General features: G+C 45.4%; 2 protein-coding genes across 2 annotated transcripts; one reads left to right on the top strand and one right to left on the bottom strand.

Annotated features, from left to right (window-relative positions):
- Positions 1-979: 979 nt before the first annotated feature.
- bnip1b (BCL2 interacting protein 1b) lies at positions 980-11,516 on the top strand. Its single transcript, XM_075486843.1, has 6 exons — positions 980-1,079; positions 1,919-2,011; positions 2,115-2,206; positions 2,421-2,528; positions 8,876-8,994; positions 9,085-11,516. The coding sequence occupies exons 1-6, from the start codon at positions 996-998 to the stop codon at positions 9,279-9,281; spliced, it is 693 nt and encodes a 230-aa protein (XP_075342958.1). The 5' UTR covers positions 980-995; the 3' UTR covers positions 9,282-11,516.
- Positions 10,777-25,526, bottom strand: LOC142401370 (uncharacterized). Its single transcript, XM_075486770.1, has 7 exons — positions 25,177-25,526; positions 24,843-24,967; positions 23,622-23,834; positions 15,069-15,223; positions 13,601-13,743; positions 12,105-12,316; positions 10,777-11,077 (listed from the first exon to the last, which is right to left on the bottom strand). The coding sequence occupies exons 1-7, from the start codon at positions 25,324-25,326 to the stop codon at positions 10,777-10,779; spliced, it is 1,299 nt and encodes a 432-aa protein (XP_075342885.1). The 5' UTR covers positions 25,327-25,526.
- Between the last annotated feature and the right edge of the window lie 16 nt (positions 25,527-25,542).

Genomic DNA, 25,542 nt, shown 5'->3' with positions numbered 1-25,542 from the left:
AAGCGGGGAACTGGTGAGGTTAGGCCCTTGCAATAGTTAATTATTTAATGATATCCCTTGATATGTGGTCCTACAATCAAAAACCACTTGCAGAGAAGCTTTTCTGGGAGGGAAAGCCATGTTTAAAGTAGTCCTCAATGTACACACATTCCATTTCTGTGTCAATCTTCCCACACCAAAGAGCTGCTACTTGAACTGCTGTGTGAAAATATCTCATAATTATCGACTTAGTATCTCATAATTATCGACTTAGTATCTCATAATTTTGACTTAGTATCTCATAATTATGAGATAGTATCTCATAATTTCGACTAAGTATCTCAGAATTTTGACTTAGTATCTCATAACTCCGACTTAGTATCTCATAATGTTGACTAAGTATCACATAATTATCGACTTAGTATCTCATAATTTCGACTAAGTATCACATAATTATGAGATAGTATCTCATAATTTCGATTTAGTATCTCATAATTTTGACTTAGTATCTCATAATTTCGATTTAGTATCTCATAATTTCGATTTAGTATCTCATAATTATGAGATAGTATTTCTAAATGTATTTTTATTAAGTGGCGGAAACGGGCTTCCATAGTAATTAGTAATAGATTTGCAAAAAACAATATGCAAATGGTGCCAAAGAGCTTTTCACACGAAAGGAGGAAACACTTTGCTTTGCAGGCAAATTCCCACCCATTGTTCTCCGTTGAACGAACTCCCCATAGCATATGAAAGAGCGATTGTAAATTAATTAAACATTGTGTTTTTTCCCTTTTGAACAATATTGAAATTGGAGAAAGTGATATTCAAAATTAATTCAAACATTTAGCCTTTGAGGTGATATTTCATTCCACTGTAAAATCAGACATCTTATTCTAATGATTAGAATTACAGGATGACCGAAAAAGTTCGCTGAGCTGGAGTTCAAATGATCGCTTCGCCTCAAGCGGAACAACGTACTTTTTCAGCCTCTGACTTGCCGTAGAAAAACAATAATGGCGTCTTCGTCGAACGTTCATGTCCGAATTTGCGGACAAGAAATTGTAAAATATGACCTGGAAATAAAGGCTCTCATTCAGGTAAAAGCACCGGGGTGTGAATTAGCCACTGTTGTGTTTCCTCTCGTGCTGAAATGTGCGTGTCGCTGTGGAGACAAGCAGGAGGTGTAAAACCGAAACTAACGTTAGCTTAACGACGCCTACAAGGCGCAGGGCAGCTTTAGTTTTCATTTAACCGTGTCGAATCGGCCAGCAGCAGTTTAAATAAGCGGGTTACCATTTCTATTCTGTTCTGAACTGGTAAAATGTTGTGGTGCCGTCTCGTTGAATGACCAGGGTCATTTAAATTTGTATTAAAAAAAAAAAGAAACTATTTGAGTTTCCGGCAGACTAGAATTTGATTCGATAAGATTGGACTTTGGGGATTTGCACAACGTGTTTGTCTTACTTTTTACAAACCAAACAATTACCCATTAGTCGGTAAAAAATCTGAAAATAAATAACGCTAATTGCGTTATTATTTATTATCTAACTTGCAAACACTTTTGAATATTTTGAAACTATTTGATGAGGTGTCGGTGCTGCATTAGTTAAAGTAAGTCCTAGAAACCGAATGATTTACTTTTTAATAAAGTATAGATAATCTGTGGTGTAAAAGGTTACTTTTCTTATTCAACACATGGACATGCAGCTGTTTTATTATCGATTTATAACGATTTTTATAGTTTTATTATTATTATCGATTGATGATAATGGTAACAATTTTAGAAATAATAATAAACCATGGTACTTTTCTCTCCACAGCGCTTGTGCATTTGCTCAGTTAGCTTTAAAAATAAAAAAAAAGTCATTTACTTACATACTGTAAATCTGGCTTTGTCTAATATGATCATATTTGCTTCTGTGTGTGTCATCTGTAGGACATCAGGGACTGTCCTGGACCTCAGTCAGCTCTCACGGAGTTCAACTCTCGGGTCAAAGAGAAATTCAACATGCTGAGGCTCAGGATACAGGTCAGGCGTGTGTCACACGTGCACGCAGCGTGACATTTTCAACATTTCTTGCATGAAATTGGAAATGTGTCATTTGATGCCACGTTGTTGTTGTTGTTGTTAGGATCTGGAGCAGATGGCCAAAGAGCAGGACAGGGAGTCGGACAGACTGGCCATGATCGCAGAGATGGAGAGCCAGCGGCGGCAAATGCTGAGGTGTGTCCTTTTATACACACACACACACACACACACATAATCTTGAAATGAGATAATCTTATCAAATGTTCTTTTTTCTTTAGTATCATAAATATAATAATGTGCAGTCGGTTCATTTCTGAAGCTGAAAGGCGATATGTTTATGCATCGAGCATGAAAATATTATAACTGCAGATCTCTAAGGTTTCCATGTTACCTTTTCTGTAAATTCCAGTAACCAGACAGCATGGAGGAAAGCTAACTTGGCTTGTAAACTTGCCATAGACAACATGGAGAAGGATGAGCTGCTGGACGGTGGAGAAAAGCAAAGCACCAGACAGAGGTTAGTAAAGCTCTGCTGGGTACAGTGAGCTTGGGATAGTGGAGTTGGGGCGTTTCACTTCCTGTGATGAAGTCGGTTAGCTTTGAGCTAGCCTGCAGCCAGAGCCTAGAAATGTGTCACTGGATTACTGAACACAAAGTGTTCAGGCGAGCGCCTGGTGGCCGGGTCTGTGCCCGTGGGGCTCGGTCGGGCACAGCCCGAAGAAACTACACGGGTCCCCCTTCTGACGGGCTCACCACCTGTGGGAGGGGCCATGGGGTCGGATGCAGTGTGAGCTGGGCGACAGCCGAAGGCGGAGACCTTGGCGGTCTGATCCTCGGCTACTGAAGCTGGCTCTTGGGACGTGGAACGTCACCTCTCTGCTGGGGAAGGAGCCTGAGCTGGTGCGCGAGGCTGAGCGGTTCCGGCTAGATATAGTCGGACTCACCTCGACGCATGGCTTGGGCTCCGGAACCAGCCTGCTCGAGAGGGGTTGGACTCTCTTCCACTCTGGAGTTGCCCGAGGTGAGAGGCGTAGAGCAGGTGTGGGCATACTTATTGCCCCCCGGCTGTGAGCCTGTACATTGGGGTTTACCCCGGTAGACGAGAGGGTAGCCTCCCTCCGCCTTAGGGTGGGGGGACGGGTCCTGACTGTTGTTTGTGCTGATGCACCAAACGGCAGTTCAGAGTACCCACCCTTTTTGGAGTCCCTGGAGGAGGCACTGGAGAGTGCTCCTCCGGGAGACTCCCTCGTCCTGCTGGGGGACTTCAATGCTCACGTGGGCCATGACAGTGAGACCTGGAGGGGCGTGATTGGGAGGAACGGCCCCCCCGATCTGAATCAGAGTGGTGTTCTGTTATTGGACTTCTGTGCTTGTTCAGGCATAAGGGTGTCCATATGTGTACTTGGCACCAGGACACCCTAGGCCGCAGCTCGATGATCGACTTTGTGGTTGTATCGTCGGACTTGCGGCCGTATGTCCTGGACACTCGGGTGAAGAGAGGGGCGGAGCTGTCAACTGATCACCACCTGGTGGTGAGTTGGCTCCGCTGGTGGGGGAGGAAGCCGGTCAGACCTGGCAGGCCCAAACGTATTGTGAGGGTCTGTTGGGAACGGCTGGCGGAATCCCCTGTAAGGAGGAGTTTCAACTCCCACCTCCGGCAGAGCTTCAACCATGTCCCGGGGGAGGTGGGGGACATTGAGCCCGAATGGGCCATGTTCCGTGCCTCCATTGTTGAGGCGACCGACCGGAGCTGTGGCCGTAAGGTGGTCGGTGCCTGTCGTGGCGGCAACCCCCGAACCCGCTGGTGGACACCAGTGGTGAGGGAAGCTGTCAAGCTGAAGAAGGAGTCCTATCGGGCCTTTTTGGCCAGTGGGACTCTGGAAGCAGCTGATGGGTACCGACAGGCCAAGCGGAACGCAGCCTCGGCGGTTGCTGAGGCAAAAACTCGGGCTTGGGAGGAGTTTGGGGAGGCCATGGAAAATAATTTCCGGATGGCCTCGAAGAGTTTCTGCTCCACCATCCGGCGGCTCAGGGGGGGGAAGCGGTGCACCGTCAACACCGTGTATGGTGAGGGCGGGGCTCTGCTGACCTCAACTAGGGACGTCGTGAGTCGGTGGGGGGAATACTTTGAGGGCCTCCTCAATCCTACCGACACGCCTTCCGATGAGGAAGCAGAGTTGGGGAGCTCGGACGTGGGGCCTCCCATTTCTGGGGCCGAGGTTGCCGAGGTGGTCAAAAAACTCCTCGGTGGCAAGGCCCCGGGGATGGATGAGGTCCATCCTCAAGGCTCTGGATGTTGTAGGGCTGTCGTGGTTGACACGCCTCTGCAGCATCGCGGGGGCAGTGCCTCTGGACAGGTAGATCGGGGTGGTGGTCCCCCTCTTTAAAAAGGGGGACCGGAGGGTGTGTTCCAACTATAGGGGGATCACTAGCCTGATTAACATAGACTTTCAAATCTCTTCGAGATTCTGGTCTGACCAAGACCATAACGAATACGATTCGAAATGGCCTGGTCAACCCGCCTCCCTCGGGTTGCTACTGGTTGTGGCCAGAAAAGGCTGTGCCTAAGCTTAAGCCAATCACACCACTCTTTCCTCTGACGTATGATTTAGCTACCAGCGGGGCTAACTGGTAGATTAAACTCTTACCAAAGCCAGTAGGGAGCAAGGCGAAAACGTCTTTCCTGTCAAGAAATGATTCAAGGGCTGTTCTTTGCTCGATTTTTAACGAGAATCTCCCGTCGAACACTTTCATTACAGCATCTACAGCAGTGTCAAAAGCTTGACGCTGCTCCATGTTGATATTGAATGAAGCGCTTCCGTGTACAATCCATGGGTTGAGTGGCAGTTCAACCACGTCACTACCTTGAACACGCCTCTAACCTGGGCCGTTGGCGCTGCTCAAAGTTGATTGCTTCCCGACAAAGTGGGTGGAGTTCCCATTTTTTCGGGAACTCGAATCCACCTGAATGAGCAGTTTGCCTGAGTAAGTGTAGCAGAGCCGAAGGTGTTGCGTCACTGCGAGGGCGGAGCCTGGGTAGGGGATCACACTCCTCAGCCTCCCTGGTAAGGTCTATTCGGGGGTACTGGAGAGGAGGATCCGCCAGATAGTCGAATCTCGGATTCAGGAGGTGCAGTGTGGTTTTCGTCCTGGCCGTGGAACAGTGGACCAGCTCTATACCCTCGGCAAGATCCTGGAGGGTGCATGGGAGTTCGCCCAACCGGTCTACATGTGTTTTGTGGACTTGGAGATGGCGTTCGACCGTGTCCCTCGGGGACTCTTGTGGGGGGTGCTCCGGGAGTATGGAGTGCCGGACTCCTTGATATGGGCTGTTCGGTCTCTGTATGACCGGTGTCAGAGTTTGGTCCGCATTGCCGGCAGTAAGTCGGACATGTTTCCTGTGAGGGTTGGACTCTGTCAGGGCTGCCCTTTGTCACCGATTCTGTTCATAATTTTTATGGACAGAATTTCTAGGCGCAGCCAGGGCGTTGAGGGGGTCCGTTTTGGCGACCTCAGAATCGGGTCTCTGCTTTTTGCGGATGATGCGGTTCTGTTGGCGTCGTCGGGCCGTGACCTTCAGCTCTCACTGGAGCGGTTCGCAGCCGAGTGTGAAGCGGCTGGGATGAGAATCAGCACCTCCAAATCTGAGACCATGGTCCTTGGCCGGACAAGGGTGGAATGCTCTCTCCGGGTCGGGAACGAGATCCTTCCCCAAGCGGAGGAGTTCAAGTATCTCGGGGTCTTGTTCACGGGTGAGGGACGAATGGAGCAGGAGATTGACAGACGGATCGGTGCGGCGTCTGCAGTGATGCGGGCTCTGCACCGACCCGTCGTGGTGAAGAAGGAGCTGAGCCAGAAGGCGAAGCTCTCGATTTACCGGTCAATCTATGTTCCTACCCTCACCTATGGTCACGAGCTGTGGGTAGTGACCGAAAGAATGAGATTGCAAATACAAGCGGCCAAAATGAGTTTCCTCCGCAGGGTGTCTGGGCTCTCCCTTAGAGATAGGGTGAGAAGCTCGGTCATCCGGGAGGGGCTCGGAGTAGAACCGCTGCTCCTCCGCATCGAGAGGAGTCAGATGAGGTGGCTCGGGCATCTGGTTAGGATGCCTCCTGGACGCCTCCCTGGTGAGGTGTTCCGGGCCCGTCCCACTGGGAGGAGACCCCGGGGAAGACCCAGGACACGTTGGAGAGACTATGTTTCTCGGCTGGCCTGGGAACGCCTCGGGGTCCCCCCAGAAGAGCTGGAGGAAGTGGCCGGGGACAGGGACGTCTGGGTTTCTCTGCTCAAGCTGCTGCCCCCGCGACCCGATCCCCGGAGAAGCGGAAGATGATGGATGGATGGAAGTGAGGACTCAATGCTTACTTAAAGGTTCAGAATCTAGTTTTGGTGGTCTCACAGAACAGGTTTGCCTGCGGAAATGTAAAAAAAAAAAAAAAAGAGCAATTCTCTTCTTTAGCACCCGACCTTTAAAGGACCCCACCCCAAATGGCCCACTTGGCTTTGATTGGTCAGTTCATTTCTTACAAATGAATTAGTGTTTTTTGTCAGGTAATACACACTTTTTTTACAACTACTGTGGAGCCTTCTAGCATTATTTGGCCAAACTGCTCACTTAAATGCCACGGTGTGTAAAACACACGCATGCACCTGTCCCTTTCATGTATTCCATGTTGGAGATGTGTCTGTGAAGTACCACTCATCTTTACAATTAACTTTCAAACTGTATCCCATCTTACTGTTTTTAAGCCCAGGTCACTTTGAGTTTTGTGCTTCATTGTGCTTAACTTTATATATTGATATATATTTATATTTATACTGATGAAAGGGGCTGCTGTAATATTAATTTAGAGTTGAACTGCTGGAATGACGTCTGCAGCCATGGCATCTGAAGAGTTAACGGACCCAGAACAGATAGCACCTTCTCCAGCAGTACCCTCTGGTGAGCCGTGAAAGTATCAGGGAGTCCATATTCAGATATGAATATTCCCAGAGGCCGTTTCTGCTCAATAAATGACACATAAAAGATGCTATTCCAGCGGGTCTGTACGTCTTGCTGGAGCCGCTTGCAGGCTAGTTGATCTCTAATCGAATGTCCTCGAGGCGGGAGTTGGCCAGAGCAGAATGTTTAAAATGCCCAATTATCAGCAACACTCCTCTGTGACAGAAGGCCTGGAGTGTGAGCAGTACAAGGTAGGCTGGGCAGCTCAGCATCACTCATGGCCTTTATCATATTTCTTGCCTTGTCTCGGAGCCCTACGTGGACGGACGTCTTCGGTATGTCCCAGGTCTGGAGGATGCTATGGAAAGCACCTGTGATGGTTTGGCTGGTGTGCGAGCCGCGGAACGACTTTGCATGTAGTGTGACTTGATGATGAACAACCTCCTCATCAATCCAGTGAGCCGTTAAACTGAGCCGTGACATCGGGCACACACTGCTTGTCCAAATGTCCGCAGTGAAACTTAAAGGATAAGACCGGTTTTTTGACATTGGGCCCTTGATTTCACATTATAACATGATGTTCTACTCACCCCTGCTTGTTGTTGGTCATTTGGAGCTGTTCCGAAGATATTCGCGAGGCGTCTGGCTGCTCTCTTGCGATATTCGGCCATGAAACGGTTTCCTATGGGCAAGCTTATACAGGCACAAACTATGCTGTTTATAATTTATTAATTACTGTACATTAGCACTGATAACGTGGAGGTGCGTCGCTTACTTAAAAAAATCCGGGTTACTAATTTTGAATTTTAGCCGAATGAATAAATAGGCAGCAGGTCTGTGGGCTGTCTGTGGCAGTAGCACCACGAGGACGTCAGTAACACCCACTTTACGACAAAAAAATCAAAATTACAATAACCCGGATTTTTTTAAGTAAGCGACGCACCTCCACGTTATCAGTGCTAATGTACAGTAATTAATAAATTATAAACAGCATAGTTTGTGCCTGTATAAGCTTGCCCATAGGAAACCGTTTCATGGCCGAATATCGCAAGAGAGCAGCCAGACGCCTCTCGAATATCTTCGGAACAGCTCCAAATGTTCAACAACAAGCAGGGGTGAGTAGAACATCATGTTATAATGTGAAATCAAGGGCCCAATGTCAAAAAAACGGTCTTATCCTTTAAGGCTGAAGCTTCATTTACCAGGTTGCTCACGTGTTTTTTTTTTTACCTTGTCAAAAAGTTTTGGCACCATAACGTCTGATGTAGGAGCGGCTGGGAATCTCATAGTGTGCTGAGAAGATGGCGAAATCCTAAGTTTTCCACAACCGACAGTGGCTGGTCATCCAGAGCAATAAAATGAGTCAGAGCATCTGTTATTTTAACTGCTCGTGGATTTTCTCTTGACATTTTTTCAAAGGTAAAGTTGGCTGTTTCTGGTTTTGCATTAGCCTTATTAAACTCCGTGTACTCAGGGTTATGATGTGTCCTCAGATGTTTTATCAAATTGCTCGTATTGAACGACGTCCTCTCCTTCCCTCCCCTGAACACAGTTTGCACTGCCTTGCTTCTGTCATCCTCACATATTTTGAAGTGAGTGCACACTGCTGACATGCTGTTTAGCCGACTGCAGCCGGTCTCACCAGCCTGACCACACTGTTCCTGATTAGCACGACATCTCCCCGAGCCGCCAATCTAAAAGAAAAAAAAAAAAACACAACAAAAATCACCAGCCACCCTCTGATCACGGTCTTCATGCAATAAATTGGTATCGGTTCATGGTATCGGTCAACTTTAACGAGTACATTAGAATAGTATCGGTATTGGTCCACCCTAGTAACAAATGATCATTGGCGCACCTCTGGGCTCTAAAGTGCAGGATAACGTCCTCCTCTTCCATGCTTCTGTGTGTGTTTGAATCAGGAAGGCAACAAAAGAAAGTCTGGTGGAAACCAGCGGCAACATCACAGAGAGTTTGATGTCTATAAGCAGGATGATGGCTGAACAGGTGAATCAGAGTGAGGACACCATTGGCACTCTGGGTAAGGAAAACAACAGATCAACTCTTTGTCACATTTGAAGTATATTTAATGAAGGTGAATCCCATTTTCATGTCTTCTCCTTCGCTGCAGCCACTTCCTCCAGGACAGTGCTGGAAACCAACGAGGAGTTTAAAAGCATGACAGGAACCATTCACCTGGGGAGGAAGCTGATTCTTAAGTACAACCGACGAGAGCTGACAGACAAGCTGCTCATCTTCCTGGCTCTGGCCCTCTTCCTCGCCACCGTCCTGTACATCCTGAAGAAACGTCTCTTCCCCTTCATTTAGAGCGCCGGCTGCGTGTCCATCCCTGGCTTGTGTGGAGCTTTAGGAGGTATAAAGTAAAAGCTTGGACCATACGGAGTGGCAGAAGCGGCAACCAGACTGGACTGTTTCTCATGGAAGCTGCTTACTTTGTATAATATACAGTATATTGGTTTAGAAAAATCAGGTATGAAGCTTAATTTTTACAAAGCAATCTAAACAAGAATCCTTCAACTGGAATGAATGAAGCGTTGTGACTAAAGCTGCACACTGCCGGATGTTTTTCACCTTGATTAAATCATACGTACAAGTGTCGGAGCATCCAGACAGTCCGTCTTCTCAGGAGTTCATGCATGAAATGGGACAGAAATTGATATCTTACAGCTCCGCGCCTGCCGACTCGTTTCTGTTGGATAACGATGCCGTAAAGCTCGCCCCTGCCAGGATGGCGGCCGCAGAATGCAATAACCTTATTCCATTTCAGTTTAATGTATGTTAAAGAGAGAAAGTGGCTTCGCTCAGGACGCCTGTTGGAAAGATGCTGTCGTTACAGATATCGATGTGCCTTTTTCCCCTTCACTCAGGCTGCTTTTCAACGAGCCGACTTGTTCTTCCTCACTCCTGGTTTCCCACACTGCCAGCAGCGAGGACTCTCCAATCCCTTAAATGCACAGAGTAAAGGCTTCTGGATCAGCTCTGAGGCATGAAGCCCCGGTGATAACTGCGCAGATGTCCATCAAGTGGCGTGGTGTGATGTAGAAATCTTTGGCCAAACCCCATTGGCTCAGAAGACCGGGTCCTAAAGAACGTCTGCAGCTGGATTGTGTCTGCCATGTTAAGTCAGACTAAGTAGATACTGAACAACAGGTCTGTCCAATAAAGTGGGATAGTTGAGGGATGCACACCATTTCAGATACAAAACCGAGTGTTTAGCGAGGAACTATTTAATAAAAAATAAACTTAATTCACACATCTCACTTTAATGCAATTGTTTAATGCCAATTAAAATTCATTACAATTGAGGTCTGAAGAGTCATTTCAATTAAAAAAAAAAAAAAAAAAAAAGTTAAAAACACGTAACACGAGGCAACAGTGTTTCCCTTCCTGCAGATTCCACCCCACGCGTGGGGCACCTAACATAACAAACCTCATGAATACGAAAAACAGACTTAAATAGACAGAATTGTGATTTGGATCCATAAGCTGCACATGAGTTACAGACGAACTGTATTGTAGTTGGGCTGTGTTCACCCCCAGTGGGACAGAGCCCCTGTGGTTAACTGTAAGGTTGAAGTGAGGTAGATAGCTGGCTTTTATCCATGTACAAAACCCTATGTTCAGAAAACTAAATGTGAGAAATACCGAATAGACTCAATAAGTTATGCTGCCTTGATTTCACCTGCAATATGACACCGAATACTCTCCAAAAAGTATTTAACCAATTCTACTGCCACTGTGATAAATGCATAATCTCTAAATACCCTGTGTGCAACTCTTAGCCACAGTGGCAATGGATGGCTCAGACATGAAAACCAGCTGCGGTGGCGTTGTCAGGCTGCCTGACACCGCTCACATCCACAAGTTCCACCCCACTGATTGGCTGCTGCAGGTGTTCCCGAGCGGTGATGGGCCAGGCTACAGTGGGCTGTGGAGGGGTGGTGTGCTGCGGGCCGTCCGACTCGCTCCGAGGGCAGATGTTGGTGAAGCTGCCGCACAGCGCACCCCAGTGCTGCTGGCATTGTTCCCGCAGCCGCTGGCCGACCCACTCCCGGACCCCTTCTCCACACTTCAACAGGAAGTTCATCAGTTCCACGTAGGGCCTGGTGGGGCGAACACAAGTTAATGGCTGACTCGGAGGTGATCCGACAGTCACAGCAGCGTCAGAAGGCTCATGCAACGATTTGAAAACAATTCAAACTCAACCTTTAAATGAAGATAGTACAGGCAACATTAAAACAGTTTACTTTTTTTTTTCCCAATGCACGCTCATTTAATATAGACAGATGTTTTAAAAAAAAAAAAAAAAAAAAAAAAAAAAAAAGTTGGGATGGGGGGCAACGAATGACAGGAGAAAGTCAGCAACGACTGATGGAACATCTCACAGATAATTAAGTTCATTAGAAGAAAAGGAAAGCCTGGGGCTCTTTCAGAAGTAAAGATGAAGGGTTCCCCAATCTGACAGACTAGGTTAAAAGAACAACAACATTGTGCCCTCAGCGTTTAAAAAAAAAAAAAAATATATATCTATACACACACACACACACATAAAAAACATTCAACCTGGTATCAGCACACAGCTCCAGATTGGTACAGAGCACAGGTAACTCCTGCATCTGGTGTGGCTCCACTAACACTGGGTGACTGAGCTTTTCAAGTGTTGCCGTCTACATGATATATCTGACAGGGAAGGTCTTGCCGACCTCATCAAGACAAAAATCCTCGTTCTTACATTTTTTTTTTTGTACAAATTACAATCGCACAGCTCTATGCGTCCATGTTTAAACTAATGTGCCTGCTGACTGAGGGCTGCAGGTGTGGTCTGCGCCGTCGCCTCACAGCAAGAGCGTTTCATTGAATCCCAGCTGGGGCCTTTCTGTGTGGAGTTAGCACGTTCTCCAGCTTCCTCAGATAGATGGGGTTTTGGCCACGTACACACAGAAGGTTATCCGAAAGTATAAGAGGATACAACAGTCTCTTGCCATGCAATACGTCTCTATGCCGTTCCTGTTAATAAATTCCCCACAAGAGGCTGCCAGGGTGAGTCCCACTACTCGGGTCTCATCTCCTGAACATAAGATGCTAAAATCTCATGCTTATCAAAACTTGCTTTATATGTGTTCGTCTCACCCTGTGGGGAACATCAGGTGGAACTGGACCAGGTTCCCTACGGTGTCCAAGTGGTCCTGCAGTGCGAGGCAAAGATTGTGTTTGGTGTAGCACTCCCTCTGGAGCGACAGCATCAGCTCTTTAATTGCCGAGCACCGGCGGCTCACGCAGCTGAAGCGCTGCCGCAGTCCCATCGCCATGCACCGCAGAGAATCCTTCACAAATGACTTGCCCTGGGATGGAGAAAAAACAGTGGGAGACTGAGCTGAACATACAGTTTACTGTACTCATCTGTAGTATTCCAATTGCTATTGATCTCTGCCAGAACCTCAGTTTCTGTAGTTCCTTGATGTCCACACTTTTAATACTTTAGCAGTTACAGCAGCATCGGCTGCTAAGATGGTTAAAGATCCCATTTTGTAGAGAATGAGATAAATGGAGGCCGGGTCACTAGATGGATGCTAAAACAGCAAGACTGACAAAAAGTAAACAGCCAGATAACTAGATAAGCTAACTGATGCACTTGGTTTGGTTAAAGATATTCCAATGTCTTCTATTCTGGTAGAAGTTCAGCTTTATTGTATGGCCTTTACTTTATGTACAGACCTTACAATCAATTGGAGCATTGAATCAAACCCTCAAGTTCCATTAACACCAAACTAAAGTGATGTTTTCTGACCAGTTTCCCACAAAAAGGTCTAATTCAATATAACAGATCAGTATAAATCAATTCATATCTGCATGTAGTGCTGCTGCTGGGATTCATTTTTGCTGAACCCCAACTGAGGAAGCACTGAAACGGTCCTGAATTTACCATCGAGCCATGAAATGATGGGTTTGTATTCTCCACCAGCTCCGTTTATGCAACACAACACTTCTTTTAAGGTCCAGTGAAATCTTTTGTAACTGAGGCACGATTCACACCAATCAATCTCTGAGTAAACTTTTTTTTTTGGATGGGACGCTCCTGTAGCCCACGCTGCCAACCGACTCCAATCAGCTTTTGGTGACATCACTGAGGTCTTTCTTACTTTAGCCAGATATTCTGGATAAAACTGACCAAATCTGGGGGAAAATTAAAAAAAAAAAAAAAATCCCAACGCCTTGACATACGGTTTCTAGAAATCCTGTACATCTCGACGCTGAAGGATCCTTATAGGACATCCACTGCTCCTGTTCACTCTGGGAACATACAAGACTTGCATTACTTTCTCGTCCATTTCTATTCTAGTAAAGTGGACAAGCTGTTCCCTCTCTCATTTCAGATCCCCTCTCAGATTGTTCTGTAACTAATGCTACCATGCATAACTATACAGTGCTCCCCATATAACAAACATTCCTAACAAATGACCCTAACGACTGATGGGATTAAAACATGTACCCAGATGGGTCTTATCCAACCCTGCCCAAAGTTCCTGCTGAACCAGGTTCCATGCAGCCAGTGACTGAGGAGCCACCTGATGACCAACAACTTTTACTCATGTGGAAGTGTGTGAAAACGCGTTGCTGATCCCCACCTGAGAATCGTAGTGGCCGGCGTTGTGCAGCAGAGTGAGACAAATGTGGTGCAGCCCTTGAATCTCACAGGAGTTGTTGCTGAAGCACTGAAACGCCCCACAGCCGACGTCCCCTGAACTCCCCAGGCAGCCCTGAATCTCCGCTGGGAGAAAAGGAGACAAGACAGGGAGAAGCTGTTACTGCAGAAGAGTTCATACCGCAAACCATACAAGAGGGCAATCACAATGACATGTTCCAACATCACACTACAGCAGATAGAATCCAACAGGGTTCCTGCTGCTTTACAGGGCGCTCAAACTGACAGCAGCGCCCCGGCTGCATGGACACTTTCAATTCAATTCATTTTTATTTATATAGCGCCAAATACAACAAATGTCATCTCAAGGCACTTAGATAGTAAGTCCAATTCAAGCCAATTGGAATTCAATTAATTAATAATAATCATAATTCATAAAATAATCCAATTCGTTCATATAGAGCCAATTCAAAAACAATTTCCTAGCTAAGAAAACCAACAGATTGCACTGAAAACTTTTTGTTTTTCGGTCCAATCTCCCGGCCTGAGCGGCGTGCCTGAGGCGACTGTGGAGAGAAACGACTCCCTTTTAACAGGAAGAAACCTCTGGCAGAACCAGACTCAGGAAGGGTGGCCATCCGCCTCCACCAGCTGGGGTTTGAGAAGACAGAAAAGAGAGAGGGGGGGGGGGGGGGGGGGGGAGGGAGGGGGGTGGGGAGGGGGGCAGGGGTTCAGTTTGGTGCTTCTTTACAGGCTAAATAATGATTCAGAGTTACTGATCCTGCGCTGCCTTTTTTCTAACTTTAAATAACAAGTATCGTGTTGGAAAGACTTGGTTTCCCCTGTAGCTGAGGACATGATCACTGCAGGTCCCCGAGTCAGCTGTTAGATCGCCTCCTGCTGGGGGTCTTAGTTCATCTTTAACCAGCTCTGGGCGCGTTCTTCCTGTTCCAGGTCTACACCATCCTGCTGTCGGTGTTGTGCAGCCTGCAGGAGCTGCCTGGTGCGGGGGGGGGGGGGGGGGAATGTGCTTGGACAGGATGGAGTCACTGGAGCTGCGAATTGAGTTTCAGTTGTCAACAGAGCAGAAGTGTCCGCAGAGAGGAGCGCGCGCCACTGCCCACGACCACCCGGGCAGGCGCACGGCCGGTGTACAACATGGTTTCAGCCGAGGGGCTGCAGAGACTGTGTGCTAGTCTGTGCAGTAGGAACTATATCCTCCCCCAACAAGTTGTAAAGCTGGACAGAAGCAGGGAAGTTCTGGGAACCATTTCCCAAAGTTTGCACTATCCAGTAGCACTTTGAGGCACCCGCATCATGAGGTCCCTCTGCTCCTGAGGAACAGAGATAAACTTGCACATGTTGTCATTATCCTCATTTCAAATGGCCCCCGGGCTTGCTGTAAGGATAAAAGTAGCGTTCCAGTTTTGTACCTTGTGCTTGGAACTCACCTGTGATCTGCGGAGAAAGGCGTCTTTTGACATGGCTCCCATGTTTCTCCTCCACATCATGCAGATCCACAGCCAGCAGCCGGTGGCAGGCCAGCAGCAGCAGCACGGCGGACAGCTTCCCCGGCATGTCTGTGGCCTGGGCTTTTCTCTGGTTACTGTGTTTTAGCAGGAGTGTGACCGGACAATGCGGCAGCGATATAAAGCCGCAACAGACCCTGCGCGTTCACCCAAGTGAAAGCAGCTCGAGCCCGCACCAATCAAAGCACAGCGTTGTGAACGCGCAGCACACGTGGAGCTGACAGTTTGTTTCTCAATACCCACTGCCTGCATGTTTTCAATGCTTCCCTCCTCCAGCACACCTGATTCAAATGATCAACTCATCATCAACTCTGCAGTGGCCTGATCAGGAGCCGTTCATTTGGACCAGGTGTGCTGGAGGAGGGAGGGACACACTGAGAACATGCGGGGCACTGCCCCCCAGGGCATCTACAGAGGTAAACATCAGAATCAGAATCAGAATCAGAATCAGAAAAGGTTTTATTGCCAAGTAATTTTCACATCACATAAACATTCTGTGGACTGAGTGAAGTCATGTAATGTGCCGAGAACAGGAGAAGATGGCAGTAACGCTGGCTGCAGAGGTAAAAATCCTAGAATGAGCTCTGTTTCTCATAGGGCGGCGGGGGTATGCGAGGGTCAGCCACTCAAGAAAACCACTCTCAATTAACTCTCAAGCTGGCGCGCGCGCCTGTCTGAAGGTTTCCAGCTGCTCTCCGGGCAGGGAGGTGACGCGCAACGAGGAGCGCATGACGCACCCGGACTGACAGAGAGGGAAATGTACGAGAGGAGGGTCAGGTTCTCTAAACTGTTATTGAAGCGTTGAGGTTACCCACATCATGTGTGTCAAACATGTTCCACCGTACATCAGACTAAAGTATTCTCATTTAAAACTGAAGCACTTTACAACAAGGCCCTGTTCATGAAAGGAATGATGCTGTAACTAAAGCTTTATGTTTAGGAATGATTTAGAGCTCAGTTCAGTCCAGAGGAAATTTTTCCTGCTAATGACAAAGCTACGATGTTCCAAAGGTGCAAAACACAACAATATCAAACGCAACACGCACCCTTTTTTCCCCCTATCATTGGCATACTGCATTTCCTAACCTTATTCTAACACTGCCCATAAAACCAAGCAAATCCCTTTAAACACGCGGGCCTCACCTTCAGACCCCTACAAAACACGTGGGGCCCACAAATATGGTGGACTCATGTTTTTGGGCCTTATGTAGATAGAAAACAAGTACACGCACACAACTGCACACAAAGAATAACAAAAGTTAAAATTCAGTTGAGAAAGTTCAATTTTCTGAAAATGCATGTTTGTTTTCATTAAAAAAAATATTTAGATTGGTTTTCAGCTTCTTCCTTTGAGTAAGAACTTCCACATCATGAACCAAACCGAAAAACTACTGGAGGAGGATCCCATTGTCTTTTGCTTCTGCTCAACCGGAACTGCTTTTAAAGGTTCTTTCTCAGAGGAATTGTGCAGGGATTGGTTTAACACACACGCATCAGAACCCACCATGACAACACAAACTTGTAAAGATCAATGATAAGTTGGCTATATATGGACTCATTGTCAGCCCCACATAACGGAGGAATTACAGCACAATGTTCACCGATCTGCAAGCGACTGGCTGGAAGTTACTTTTGCATAATTTCATCATTCCTATCTGTGATGCAAATTCAATTAAATTCAATACAAGGATACTCTATTACCCCAGAGGATAATTATATGGCTGCAGTATGAACCGTTATTAAAGTCAGCTGACCAACATGTAGAAGGTTCAAATGCAGCAGAGAGGAAGGTGAGGTAGAAACCTTCAGAGGTCTCCATCAGTGGTTGGGGGTGTTGTTTTTGTTGCCTGGCAACAACTAGGTGATGAGTGCACATGCAGCGTTGGCAGGTAACACAGATGAACTCTGAGAAGACAAACATGGAGCCAGCAGTTCAACATCTGGGGTGAAGAGACGCTCCTTTCAGTGACACGTCCAGCATTCCACCATCTGTTGTTAACCTGCTCTGTGATCGTGCTGTGTCCTCATCAAGGGTCCAAGCTCGTCCATTTTGTCTGTCAGTGTCTCACACTTGCCATGATGATCAAGGCAAAAAAACGGTTTAACCCTCTTTCACCTTTTTCTCCATATTGTTCCCTCTCTGCATCCTAGACGTCTCCTCTTCAACTCATCTTGATTTGAGGTCTTTTTCCAGGCATTTCTGTGGCTTTGCAAAGCTCAGTCAGCTGCTCCAAAGGGTTAACAACTTTCCCGTTGCCATGGTTATCCATCACAACAGATGTAAAATATTTGCCAGAGTTACGAGCAGAAGTTCTTCCTTCCAGCAGCTCAGCATCCAAACCAGCACAGAAAAATGTTTCAGAAATCTGTGTTTTCAAAGAAAAAGCTCCGTAGAAAATCTCAAGAAGTAGAGCTACTGCAGCAGGCCGCCTGCCTCCAGGGTGGCGCCGTTCTGAAATATCATAAATGCAACTCGAGAAAAGGACTGTCACAACCAACACTCATCCTAATATATGTGGACCAAATGATTGACTTATGAGTGCCTCTGACAGCAGACTAACTGAGTTGCAAAGTGGTACTGTGTAGCACCACGGTTTATCAGAAAGTAAGAGTGTGCTTGTGTGGCAGTGGGAGGTCAAAGCAGAAGAATAGAAAGTGTGTGAGCATATGGGGGGCCGTGTTGGGGAAGACTTACTTTTACAGGGGCTTATGTTTTGACTGGATAACTTTTTTTTTTTGCTTGTTCAAACTCCATCTGCTTCAAAACAACATCCCACAGCTTCAGTCACACAACCTCTGGTGACCACCCATACAATGACCCCTCACCTAACACATATTTATACACACACACACACACACACACAGATGGTACACTAATGCACAGCCTGTGCAAACAGCACACACGCCCACATGTTCATGTTGTGTAAACAGCATTCTGCATCTGTGCATTCGCAGAACTGACACACAACTATGTATGTTCCAGAGACGTTCCAACAACGTGCAGCTTACAGCCAGATACAACACTCAGACAATTCTGCTTTATCATGAGTAGAATTATCATCTTTAATAATGCTTAATGTTTTCTTTCTTAGAAAATAGGGCTGCTTGGTGGTTGGCTCCAGCCTCCCTGTGGCCCTGAATTGGATTAAGAGGTTATAAAAAATGGATTCATTTAAACATTTCACATAAGAAAATTGCTTTACAAAACTCTATAGAACCATTTTGGCATTATTTCTTCAGTGCAACAGTTCAAGGAGAGGTCACCAGGATGCCTTCCCTGTAAAAACATGCTGCCTGTAACTTTCTCAGGTGGAGGTACAGTTTTTTAAACGCTTGTTTTGAGTGTTCCACTAATAGGGTGGATAAACTTTTGGGTATTTCCTTCACTTGTGAAACGTGAGACCAACCTGTGTAGCTGGGAAACGAACAAAGTGCTGAAGTGCCAGAGACTTCAGTTCCTTGAAATGCCGCTCTGAGCTGGCTCCCTATAAACAGCAGTGGTAAAATGTTCAGCCTCACAGAAGAATGTTTATAGCCGGATACAAAAAAAGTTTTGGCCTTTTGAGCTAATTCCCCCATTCATGAAAACCCAGTCAGTGAGGACTTTTTATTTAAGTCACCTGTTTAAACGGTGCAGCCTGGGATGGCAGCTTTGAGTGGCATGCGAGTGCCGACAGATGTGCGGATCTATCCTTTGAGTGTTACTTCTGACGTGAAAAACAAAAATCAAAGCTCGGTGCTTCAAAACAGGAGTCCCAAAACCAGGGGCCCGTTGCACAAAAGTAGGATTTAGACATCCAGGATGAGTTACTTAGCCAGGTTCAAGGAATCCAAAACATGGGCGCACAGGCTTAGTTGGTTGCACAAAGGCCAAGCCAGGATGAGCAGACACGGATTCATTAAGCCAGGTGAAACCGATCCCGGATAAGTGCTGCACACGGCTTGCTTAAATAGACCCCACGATCAATCAGATTCACTGATTCTCCATGGCAACAAGGGCGGTGTATTTCTCCCCAGCGGAGCAAGAATTATTAATGGAAACCTATGAAGAGGTGAAGGAGAAAATAAAACAAAAAGGAAATACTGCCACAGTCAAAAAACAAAGGGAGCAAGCGTGGCAAACCATTGCTGACCGCCTGAATGCGTAAGTAGTGCACAAATACACACTCACCACTCCACTGAAACTATCACAATTAGGCTACAATCCAAATAAAATGTTAATTAACATATCGTCACCTTCCTAAAATAATCGCCCAAGTCATTTTTTGGCATCAAAGGTGTGGTCCAAAAAATGCCTAAGTCATTTATTTAATCTTAGTTTTTATGAAAAACAATAAGTGTTCTTATGTCAAGCATCCTTTGATACATACTTACTGACTGAAATGATTATTTTATGCTATAATTTAACTTTTGGGGGGAGTTTTTTGTGTGTCCTGAAAAACCTGAAAAAATGACTTATGCGATTATTTTAGGAAGGTGGCGATATTTGAAAAGATATTTGTAGCCTACTTTGATTATGAATAAGTTGAAATTGACTGCATGTGAGTGAAACTATCTAAATGTAACTCCATGCTCCTCCACTGTTTCATTGTGTGTGTGTGTGTAGATTTAACATGACTGGGCCAAAACGGACATGGCAGCAAGTCAAAGTGCAATATAAGAACATCCTGCAGAATGGTAAGTCCCTTGACAAATACTTAACAAGTGTACTTTTTATTAAGAATGTGCCTGCCCACACATTGCCTGTATTATGCATTAATTGGTTTAACATCTTATCATTTCAGATGGTCTGCAATGCTAACTATTTGTTCAGTAATGTTGTGGCAAAGTGGCCCGGCTCGGTCCACGACTCCCGAGTGTTTCGGAACTCAGAGATCTATCGGCGCCTATCACAAGGTGAGCCACAGAACCTCTACTGATAACCACTTTTAACATCATGGCTGTGTTAAGAATGTCACTACTTATGAGGTTGTGATGGTAACATTTTGTATTCACAGGTGAATTCCTGGGTGTATTGCTGGGTGACAGAGGGTATGCCTGCCAGCCTTTTCTGCTCACTCCATTTGCAGACCCTCTGGAGGCACAACTGGCATACAACCATGCCCATGCCAGAACAAGGGCCCGGATAGAAATGACATTTGGCCTACTGAAGGCACGTTTTCAGTGTCTGAACCACCTGAGAGTCAGCCCAGACAGGGCATGTGATATCATTGTGGCCTGTGCTGTCCTCCACAATGTGGCCTGCCTGAGAAAGGAGAGGGCCCCCAGAGTGCCAGCTCTCATAGACTGGGACAGTCCTGCCATCTTCCCGGATGATGACTGTGGTCGGCTGGTCAGAGACCAATATGTGTTAAATTAATTTAATTAATATTGCATGTTTATTTAAGTTGGGCCTGCAATGGCAGAGGAATTTTTGTTAGGTTTTTGTGCTGTATAGGCAAGGCAATTTTATTTGTATGGGCCATTTTTACAAACAGTTTGTCTCAAACTGCATGCTTTGATTCTGTGCTTTTTGTCTTGTAGAGCACTGTGTGACTTCAGTTTTGAAAGGAGCTGATGGTTTACTTGCTTTGATTCATCCTTGTTCAATAAAGGAACATCATGGTACACTCTAATGTGTATTTATATTTATATGGTGATGTAGTTTATGTGTAGTCTGTGGGAAACTAAATTATCTAGTGGTTCATCTAAAATCATCAGTTATCTAAAATGATTGTAATTAATGATCACAAATGTTTCAATAATGATAGTAGGTATAGTTAAATGTTTTAACAATATGTTCTAGGCAGTGGAATAAATATTGGTTTCCATTTGTGGCGACCGCTGACTGAGATAAGGAATGAGATTAAATAGATCCTGGAACTTAGCCTGGTCTGGAGCAGGCTAGCTTCACAGAATAAATCTCCATGGTAACTTACGTCTGAACATATCCCACTTCCCTCTATCCCACTTTTGTGCAACTGGATCACGGATAAGTTGATCCAGGATAGCCAACATGTCCCTGCTTAATCCCTTATCCTACTTTTGTGCAACGGGCCCCAGCACAGAGATTCTCACACACATATTGACGTTTGCGTAGATCTCTCTCCTGCCAAAAACAAGCCCTTAAATCAATAGTTACGCAAGCTGTGGAGAGACACACAAAAGCACCTGCTCCTGAAACCGTTGTGTTTGAAAGACAACGCTTCTCCGAAACTGATCCCTGAAAGAAGTGGAAACAAGGCGAGGCATCCCAGAGCAGGATTAACAGCTAAATCTGTGACAAACGACTGGAACATACTGTACATCACATCAAAGTGTTTATTAAAACTTACACTGCACTTCCTCACATGTTTTGGTTATTCTACTAACACGTATAATCAGATAAGACAAAGGTGTCACATTAATTGATGTGTAGTATCATGAATTATCTATCCGTCTGTCAGTGGCCGAGATGCACGAGCCATTTATTCTCAGAATCTGGTTTGATGTGCAGCAGGCTGCAGCTCAGGAGGAGAGTGGTTGGCTTAGGTTGGAAGAAGGCTGCTTAGACTTTCCAAGTGGAAGTGTTCTTGGGCAAGATACTGAACCTTACCTTCCCCCCAATGTGTTGTGTAATACAGGACTAACAGCAACTCAATATTTCCATTGTCTGTTGATCAGCCCTGCACATCGGTTTGGAGGAGTTTAAAAAAAAGAAAGGAAAATAAACAACAGCTTGTCCACAGGATCTGTAGCCGGCTGCAGACAGTTCATTCTGAAGACTGGTGGCTTTCTCCTCGCAGCCCTGCCGTGCACACCATTGGTACTCAGTATTCTTTTGATAGTGGACTCAGACGTTATTCTGTGTTCACTTGTTGCTGGTTGACCCACACCTTGGCTGAGTAAAGATAGTCTTCAGCGTCCTCATTCGTTTCACAATTTGTCTCATTGTGGACTTTTGAGAACCTCATAGACCTTCTTTGATTTTGCCACGCCATACCTTTACAAATGTCCATCCATCCATTTTCTATACCCGCTAAATTCAATTCAGGTTTTTTTTTTTACAAATGTGTGTCCAGAAAGTCAGACTTTGAATTATCAATATGATTTAAAACAGCTATGCACTCGCACTCATTGCCATCTCAACGACCGTTAAACAGGGAGGTTTATTAACTCTTGCCACACAAATATGTAATACTGCATCATTGTCTTCACAAGTAAATGACCACTTGTAATATTTTTGTCCCAACTGTTTATTTGGGTTTTAGGATCTCAGCAAGAATCTGATGTTTTAGCTGAAGTTAAAGCAACATCACAGAAGTTTGGGACCCTAAGTGCTTCTGACTCATGGTGCAGCAGCCTACATTTGGAGGGAAATTCAAAGAACAAATAATATATATAAATATATAAAGATATCTTGTGTTGCTTTGAAAAGAAGAAAAAAACAGTTTAAAGTACCCACTGTAATTTGAATATATTTGCCCTATCATGACATAATCTTCTGCATCGTGGTTCAGCAGCGATCAATTAAACATTTTAAAAAATATGATGATGTGCAGATCTATATTTTGAATGTTACTTCTGACAAAAAGAAAAAGAATTAAGGGTTTTTAATTAAAAAGGTTTTAACTTTAGCGTATCAACTCGTGGACAATTTTTCTGCGAATACCAAACAGCACAATTACCCCACCTAGTGTAACTGATGGTTATGGAGTCTTATGGGCCTGAAACAACACAGAACGTTAACACCATTGATTCCATTGCTATCGTTTTAACATGACAGGGTTTCTTTACGACTGACAGCTAATCAACCAGTAAAAGAAGACAGGAACATGAGCTCAAGTGTTTTTATTAGAGCAAATAGTATGCACTATCAGTCCTACATGCTAAATACAAGCACAAGAAAAAGGAAACATGAGATGTTGTGATGGAAGAGAGAGAAATCTGTGCATACAGATCAAAATAAACGATGGATATCTGTTGAGAACTGAATTTCCAAACAGAAATTAAACGGCTCCATTGATTCACACATCGTTTGGATCAGTCTAAACAATTTGCAAGCCTAAAATAACAACAGTCAGCATATTATTGGAAAATGTGTACGAACACAACAAGCCTTATTGAAACAGCAGATGTGCATCACATGATATGCAACTGAATTAAAAAAAATCTGTCCAAGAACATGTAAAAAGGCCAGATCCAGACAAATCCTAATCCTGACACCCAGAGGCCGTGCAGCGCTGTGACAGCACGCCGCCTGGCGTCGCTCAAACCTCCCCAGCACAGATGGGCAATGATTCGAATCCATTCAACAGAGGCAGAAGAAAAACGACCTCTTCGTCCTCTGTCATCCACTTCTCTGATGCTGCACCTTTTAAAAGGTCAGAGCAGCCACACACATGTTTGTGTAGACCAGTGAACACTGTGTGCGCCTGGAGCAAGAGGGAAAGTCAGGAGTCCTTAACTCCGTTTCTAAATTGATCCTGAACTTGCACTTTTTGTCCGACTCCCCCTCAGGGGGTTTTGGGCCCGGAGGCACAGGGAGCCTCCTGAGTTTCTGTCTGTTCAGATGGTGCAGAGTTGGAGCTCAAAGTGCTGTCCTCCCTCCTGTCCCCTGAGATGAAATCGTGGATGGCAGTTTCTATGTGCGGCCGGAAAGTGTGGTTCATCTTGGGGTCCACTACCTGAGTTATGATTCTATCCACACCAGATTCCAGCATGCCTGATCTGAAAAACAAACAAACAACAACACACAAAATCAAATCACGTCACATAAAAACAAAGTGAAAGTAATACCAAAATTAAGCAAACGAATGATAAAAGCAAAACATTTACTCCAACTGTAACAAAAACTACGAGCAGCTATAGTCTGTGTTCACACAGCTCAACCAGGAGCGTGATAATTAAAGCTTTAGAGTTCCGTCTTTCGGTTATTCCCCATCTATTAGTGAGTTAAACGCTTTTCTGTGTATGTAAGAGGCTTGCAAAATTAGCCATTTTCTCCCAGAAATGCCTCATCTATAGTCCAGGCTGCATCGTCAGATAACAGATAAAACACCGCTCAAATAAGAACTGAAAAAATAATGCTTCTGGGACATCAAAGCATATAAACCGAACCGCCAGAGCCCCAAAGTAAAAGTATGAAACTGCTCTTTAAAAATACTCTGAACTGAAAATATAACACCTTATCCATTGAATAGGATTTCTTTATATCCTGAACCATACATATTGTTGAATTCATATTCAGTTTTTAGCGACATGTGTTTAAGTCTTACAGCACTTAACATCTGCAAACATGTGTAATCGGGCTGTAAGGCAACATTTTTATCGTGTGAAAGTAAAGATGAAGCTGATGGGACTTTGGTTTTCCTCTGAGATAAAGTTTAATTATACATTTCACTATTTAACAGGCCAGGTTAGACACATCTGGGCAGAATTTAAACCACGAAACAATATCTGAATGACTGTAGTTCCAGACTAACAGAAATACACCAGATCACCTGCACAAGAGGCTGGTGTACCACCGCAACCCATAATAAAGGGAAAACTAAAACTGCACCTATTGTTGACCTTGTTTCCCCACATGTCATGAGGATGCTAAACATCTGGAACCCTACTTTGATGGCATCCTGACTGAGCTCCACTTGCATGGGTCATCCCAAAATGTGGCCTCTGACTGTAAATACAGCTCATTGGTACAGAAACCCGGTTCAATCCGTTTCATTTATCACTCACTGAACAACGCTTTGCCTCAGTCCGTTCCTCATCTGGTTTTTGTTGATGGACGGGTTCCAGTCCTGTGTGCTCAGGTGCGAGGCCACAAAGTTGTCAACTTTCTGTCGCAGGTTCTGATAGGCAGGCTGGAAAAGACAGCAACAGCTGTGTCAGCTCAGGGGGACAATACAAGAGAAAACAACTGCTAAATGTATGCTAATTCAGTTAGCAACAAGTTATACGGTAGAAGCCACCGAGGAAGCTCCACTTCCACCGAAAAAAAAAAAAAAGAGAAATATCTGGATTTGTCTGAAGTTAAAGTGAGGAGCAGCGTTAAGTAGCGATAGTGTGGTACCTTTGTATCAACATCAGCCAAACAGTCCCGGCGGAACTCGTCAAAAAGCCCTCTGTTCTTCAAATGCTCCACAATCATCCCGATGAGCTGCGGGTCTCCCGGAGGAAGGGTGGCCGGGTTAACGTTAACATTACTGCTGCCCTCCGCCATTCCAAACCCAAGTGGATATATTCTTACTTATCTGTTAGCCGCATTGAAGGAAACCTAGCTTAACTGCTGCACGAAATGTGCGGTCGATTACGTTTTCTGGAGAAACTCCGGGCGCAGTGGTTGCTCGTTTTGCATCCATTCCACTAAAATCGGTAGAAGCTAAAAGGCAAATCGAACGCCTCAGTTCTATGTATCACGCATGCCCAGTAGGTCCTG

Source organism: Odontesthes bonariensis, chromosome 16, assembly GCF_027942865.1.
Source record: "Odontesthes bonariensis isolate fOdoBon6 chromosome 16, fOdoBon6.hap1, whole genome shotgun sequence".
In the NCBI taxonomy this organism is placed as follows: domain Eukaryota; kingdom Metazoa; phylum Chordata; class Actinopteri; order Atheriniformes; family Atherinopsidae; genus Odontesthes; species Odontesthes bonariensis.
The sequence above is the reverse complement of the archived record's forward strand: the minus strand, read 5'-3'. Positions and strand labels throughout refer to the sequence as shown.